General features: G+C 38.4%; 1 protein-coding gene across 1 annotated transcript; it reads right to left on the bottom strand.

Moving 5' to 3' along the window:
- Positions 1–3,250: 3,250 nt before the first annotated feature.
- Positions 3,251–5,091, bottom strand: LOC143858451 (uncharacterized). The gene is made up of 4 exons (XM_077369105.1): positions 5,077–5,091; positions 4,558–4,992; positions 4,261–4,452; positions 3,251–3,436 (listed from the first exon to the last, which is right to left on the bottom strand). Exons 1-4 carry the CDS (start codon positions 5,089–5,091, stop codon positions 3,251–3,253), a joined length of 828 nt encoding a protein of 275 aa, XP_077225220.1.
- Between the last annotated feature and the right edge of the window lie 875 nt (positions 5,092–5,966).

Below are 5,966 nucleotides of genomic sequence, written 5' to 3'. Positions count from 1 at the left end.
TGAGAAACTAATGTAATTGATGGAATATCAATTGGGTTGAGCATTGCTCCCATTTTTTTCTTCTTCTCTTGTTGTGTTCTTGATTTCTATTTTTCTTCTTCTTCCCTCTTAAGCACCCGCATTATCTGGTATCAAAGCCAACGTTACTCTCTTGGGCTAGCTTCGATTTGATTTTCATGGCGGCACGAAGAGGTAGAGGAAGGCGTGGTAACCAAATGATGAAAGATTTGAGAGATGAAAGAGATGATGAACTTCAAGCACTTCGAAGACAAGTTAAACAACTTACCATGAGACTTGAACGTCAAGAGGCTCGTAGTGAGCGTGGTAGATCAAGCCATGGAGGTTCTAGTGATGAATCCGATGTGAATTCCTTCGCCAATACTCGTGAAGATGCTAGGTTGGGAAGGTTCTATCGTGATTTCGACACCGTCAAGATTGACTTGCCGGAGTTCCATGGTCGTCTACAACCCGAAAAGTTTCTTGAATGGCTTAGTGCCATTGAGAAGTTCTTTGATTACAAGGAGACACCCGAAAGCCAACGTGTGAAGCTTGTGCCTACAAGGCTTCGTGGCTACGCTTCAACATGGTGGGATAAGGTTCAAGAGATGAAAATCCGCAAAGGAAAGCGTAAGATCTCTTCTTGAGATAAAATGAAGTCAGGGCTTAAGGAGAAATTTCTTCCGTTGGATTTTTCTCAAATTATCTTTTCTCAATTCAATAACCTACGCCAAGAATCCAAGAGTGTGTTGGACTACACCGGAGAATTCTACAAACTCATGGCTCGTAATGATATTCAAGAGGATGAAGATCAACTTGTGGCAATGTATGTTTATGGTTTGAAGTTTTTCATTCGTAATGAGGTGTAAATGCATCGATCATTGAGCGTCAATGATGCTTATCAACTAGCCTTGAAGGTGGAGGCTAAGCTTTCTCGTCGTAGTGCTAAAAAGTATGTGGATGTTCGTAGTCTCTATCCTTCTTCCAAAGGTGAATCTTCACATGGTGGAGGTACAAAGTCAAGGTCCGAATATTTCAACAAAAATTCTACAAAATCAGCCCCTACACATCAAGTTGGAAATCAGCCCAATCGTCTCAACAATTCAAATGCTTATTTCAAGTGTGGTCAAGTTGGCCATCGTTTCAAAGATTGTCCAAAGAGGCAAGTAGTTGCCTTCGGTGATGAAGAAAATGATGATAATTTTGTTGATGATTCAAATCAGCCCATATATGATGAGGATCTTATTGACTATTCAAATCAACCCATATATGATGAGGAAGATGGCATACAAAATGAAGAAATCGAACCTGAAGAAGGAGAACGTTTGGTGATCCAAAGAGCACTTGCTACACCAAAGGTTGAATCCGATGATGATTGGCTTCGTTCTGATATTTTCAAGACTCGATGCAAATCTCATGACAAGGTTTGCTCCATTGTGATCGATGGTGGGAGTTGTGAGAACATCGTATCTCATAAAATGGTGAACAAGCACAAGCTCAAAACCGAACAACATCCAAAGCCATATCGGATTGCATGGTTCAAGAAAGGATATGAGAGTAAATTTTTTATTTCCAAGAACGAATTTGATCAAGAGACCAATGATAATGGTAAATTCAATGCTCTACTTGTTGTTGAAACTAACGAGGAGTACGAGGAACTTCAACGGCAATTCAATGAATTCATCATCAAAGAAATTGGAGCCGATTGCATATTAGGTAAACCGATGGATATTGAAGTGAGGGGTGAATGGAAAAATATTACATCGATTTTTTCATCCAATTACATCGATCCATTTTTATTCGATCCTACATTGAAGCTCACAGTTGATATTTATATATTCAAACATGTTCAAAATCTAGACAAATTATCACTTCTTCATGGAGATTATGAAGCGGAGTTTGATCTTGGAAAGTTTCAATTGATGATCATTCTTCGATACTTCAAGGTTCGAGGGAGAGTTTTCTTGAACCAAGGAAGTTTAGCAAATTTCAAAATCGTGTGAATGCCCCTTTTCAAATGCTTAAGAAAATTGGGGATAATGCATTCAAGGTTGAGCTCCCTCCAAATATCAATACTCACCCAACTTCAATGATAAAGACTTGACAACTCATCATGGAGAGCTTGATGAGAACTCGTGGGCGAGTTCTTTCTCACCCGGAGATAATGATGCAGTGCCAACATGGCAGCCATGTCATGCCTAAGTGGTTTTGGTGGAGTTCCAAGGTGCAGTCCCTAATTAATGTTGCTGGCCCATTTTGAACCTGATTTTTGAGCTTCTAACTGGAAGAATTACGGAAAGTGGTAAACTATAAAGTTGTAGGTCTCTTTGAGATCTTTCCAACAAGTATTTGTGCTTGAAAATCAGATAAGAGGACAGAAAGTTATGGCAGTTTTTGTGGACTGTGTTTGTGGGTTCCCAAAACAGTCAAAGTTAGTGAGTTCCAATGTAATTAATGTTATGTTAGTCCCTAAGCTAGCTAGTGGAGGATCTTGAACGAATTTGCTTTGGTTTTCATTTATTTAAAGAGTTAGAAACCATCTTTAGAGGGGATTTTTTGATGTTGAGAAACTTATGTAATTGATGGAATATCAATTGGGTTGAGCATTGCTACCATTTTCTTCTTCTTCTCTTGTTGTGTTCTTGATTTCTATTTTTCTTCTTCTTCCCTCTTAAGCACCCGCATTAATATCATAAATAGAGTAACTTTAACTTGATTCTTTGAAAGAGTTGAACCCTTTTTTAATGTGTTTTATCTTAGAGGAGTCTTGATGGTCACTCCATTTATCCAAGAACTACCAGAAGACTCATGAGATACAACCCAGCTAGAGGTGTCTTGAACCCGGTAAGAGAACAGATTGATTCTGGTGGGATTTGAACATAATGATGCAAGCAGCAATCACCTAATCTAACTCTTTTAACTTACGATTTTGTCCCACCTGCAAAATTGAGCCTCATATTGGCCTTCCTCAAAATTTCCTCCCAAATCCATATATGGTGCCAATAACTAATGAGAATAAAAAGATTAAAAGCTTAGTTAAATACCTTGTCCAAGCATAACACGGGTAATCTTGCTAGTATTGTATTACAAAAAGATTAGAAATTATCAACCATTAATGTAAGATTTTTCATCAAAGGCTATGGTAAATTTACTCAAAAAATAATTCTCAAGATTTTCGAGGAGTCCTCTCTATCTTAGAAGAGTTCCCTACTTTATGTTCTCACGGTTTCCAACTTCATCTTTGCATAGAGTTTTAATGTCTGTACATCTTTATCTTCCCAAAAATTTCCGTACGGCTTCCATTTGTTTCCATCTTTCTCTTTGTACATAGAACTTTATCCTCATCACTAACCATCCCAACCCACTTTCGCTTCCTTGGTGGGAAGGCATTGTTCAAAACCATTTTGGATATCAAAGAAGTCTTCAACAAATCGAGAGCCTGCAAATCACATATGGAAGTAAAAAATTTTAGACGCTTTTTTACGAAACTACGTTGAAAGAGGGAAACAATAAAACAAGTGCTAAAGAACAAAGAATAATAGAAATCTAGTTAATAAGACTCAGTCTCGCCCCAAGAAAGAGACAAGTAGAAAATTTACACCAACAAGAAGTCAAAAGGGGGGAAGAAATCTGTATTGCTGAGCTGCTGAGGCAATATCAGAGATATGGGAGATATCCTAATGGATCTTAGACAAAAGTTGCATTATTCTTTGCAAGTATGTGGAAAAGTGAATGGAGAGATTACATTTCAGAGAAGTTAATCTAACCGCGAAGTCACTATTGATCCAGATAAGGGGCACCTGAGAAATTTGAGGTAGTTTGTTATCACTTATCAGCACGATGAAGAATACAACCATTGCCTGCAAGCCCCGAAGAAGATTCGGCCACACCTTCAAGAGTTTAGTTTTATCCAGCTGACTTGTGGACGATTCCTAAGACCGGTAAATTCTGGAGATTTTTCTCCAAATTTCCATGCTCTTATTTCAAATAAGGCCTTGTTTGAAGAGTTTTTTTTGCAGATTTCAAAAAGAAGGCCCTAGGACATGTTAAAAGCGTAAAGGTACACTTGAAAGAAAGACAAAAAATTGTGGTACATGATTTTTTGCAACCAAGGACTATAGAGCAGACTTGTGTTTGGCCACCATAGCAATGAAACAAAATAACAAACATCAACACACACACACACACACACACACACACACACACACACACACACACATAAAAGCCAAATATGAAATCGAAAGAAAAACAATTGGATTTTACCTCCTCTTCTCCAACACTTACAACCTGTTCCTCAATGTCGCTTAAAGGCAAGCTGAACTTTTTGAGCAAAGAGATGATTGTGGTGGTGGAAAATGGTTTCACATCCAAGTCGTCAGTGACCATGAATTTTACAGGTCCCTTCGTGTATCCTCCTCCACTCGACTTGGGATTCATGGCATAAAATTGTGACCTCTAACCCAAGAATTACAAGAGCCAGCATCTGTATTATCAGCAAAGCAAGTAGAACCCATATGTGTGGCAGGGACACTTACCATAATTTAGGATGCGTGGAGCAACTTCCTCGATCTGCAGTAATTGGCTCTTACAGCCAATATGTGATGCAAGCTTTGGGTTGATTAGCTTTGCGACATTACAATTAATGAGACCATCAGCACTTAGATCTTCGACACTCTTGCATAAGTTATCTACACATCCTATGGAAGAACATTTACCCAACAGCTGTACTACTGATCCAACAAGAAGGGTGAGGAAGCTAAACAGAAGGTCTATGAAATCGTCCCCGGCTTCTGCATACACGACCTTGTCGTTCGACTTGCTTAACATAAGCTTCACGCTTATTTTCTTATCACCACTTCCTACAACTCGTCCAACTTGAGATGGAGATATGTCTCTCTGCTCGACCTTTACCATATATGTAGTTTCTCTCTTTGACAAGAAAACGTCACTCAAAGGCGTCTTGGAGACCAACAAACATTTGAGTAGATCCAACACCTAAACAACATATGTCAGTGGGATTGAAAAATCATAAACTTTCAAAGATATAACAATCAAAAGAACATTTACATTGCAATTTACTGTGGCCAGCTCCATTGATCTGGCTGGGCAGCACTATTTAATCAAGGAGTTGTTTAACAGCATAGTAACATCAAATCACGCTCACAGAAGAGAAAGTAGGCCAGAACACTGATCCAAAATAAGAAACCCACAAGAAACTTCACATACATTAGAGGCCAGCACTAGAACATCATGACGAGACTCACATGATCATGGTCTCATCCAGAGCAGGCAACCCATGCATAAGATAATGGACTAAAAACTTAATGGTTTAGCTTTTCTTAGCAAAACGCTAAATGAGGTTTGAAGGACCAAAGGCCTCAGATTATTCAATTAAGATATTCTCAAGCCATTTGGCCGGACTTATAATTGTCAATCAGATCAATGGATCTGATCATGGGTTATTATTTTATTTTTTTAATTTAATAGCATGAATAATTATTACGGAAGTTTAGACGTTGGTCTAGGTATTCGAGGTTCCATGGTAGAAAGAGAAAGAACAATCAAAAGAACATTCGAAGACAGAAAAATCATATGTCAGTGGGATTGAAAATAACATATGTCAGTGGGATTGAAAAATCATAAACTTTTGAAGATAGAACAATCAAAAGAACATTTACATTGCAATTTATTGTGGCCAGCTCCATTGATCTGGCTGGGCAGAACTATTTAATCAAGGAGTTGTTTAACAGCATAGTAACATCAAATCACGCTCACAGAAGAGAAAGTAGGCCAGAACACTGATCCAAAATAAGAAACCCACACAAAACTTCACATACATTAGAGGCCAACACTAGAGCATCATGAAGAGACTCACATGATCATGGTCTCATCCAGAGCAGGCAACCCATGCATAAGATAATGGACTAAAAACTCAATGGTTTAGCTTTTCTTAGCAAAACGCTAAATGA

The sequence above is a fragment of the Tasmannia lanceolata genome, unplaced genomic scaffold (assembly GCF_043159265.1).
Source record: "Tasmannia lanceolata isolate RefF3 unplaced genomic scaffold, GAP_Taslan_0.1 ptg000026l, whole genome shotgun sequence".
In the NCBI taxonomy this organism is placed as follows: domain Eukaryota; kingdom Viridiplantae; phylum Streptophyta; class Magnoliopsida; order Canellales; family Winteraceae; genus Tasmannia; species Tasmannia lanceolata.
Note: the sequence above shows the minus strand (reverse complement) of the source record. Positions and strands in the feature narration are given on the sequence as shown.

Excerpts from the sequence above, each read along its gene's own strand:
- LOC143858451 (XM_077369105.1), bottom strand. Across the intron at positions 4,453-4,557 it reads AATTACTGCAGATCGAGGAA|AGGTCACAATTTTATGCCAT; the intron begins GTTGCTCCACGC and ends TTCTTGGGTTAG. Across the intron at positions 3,437-4,260 it reads TAAGTGTTGGAGAAGAGGAG|GCTCTCGATTTGTTGAAGAC; the intron begins GTAAAATCCAAT and ends TGTGATTTGCAG.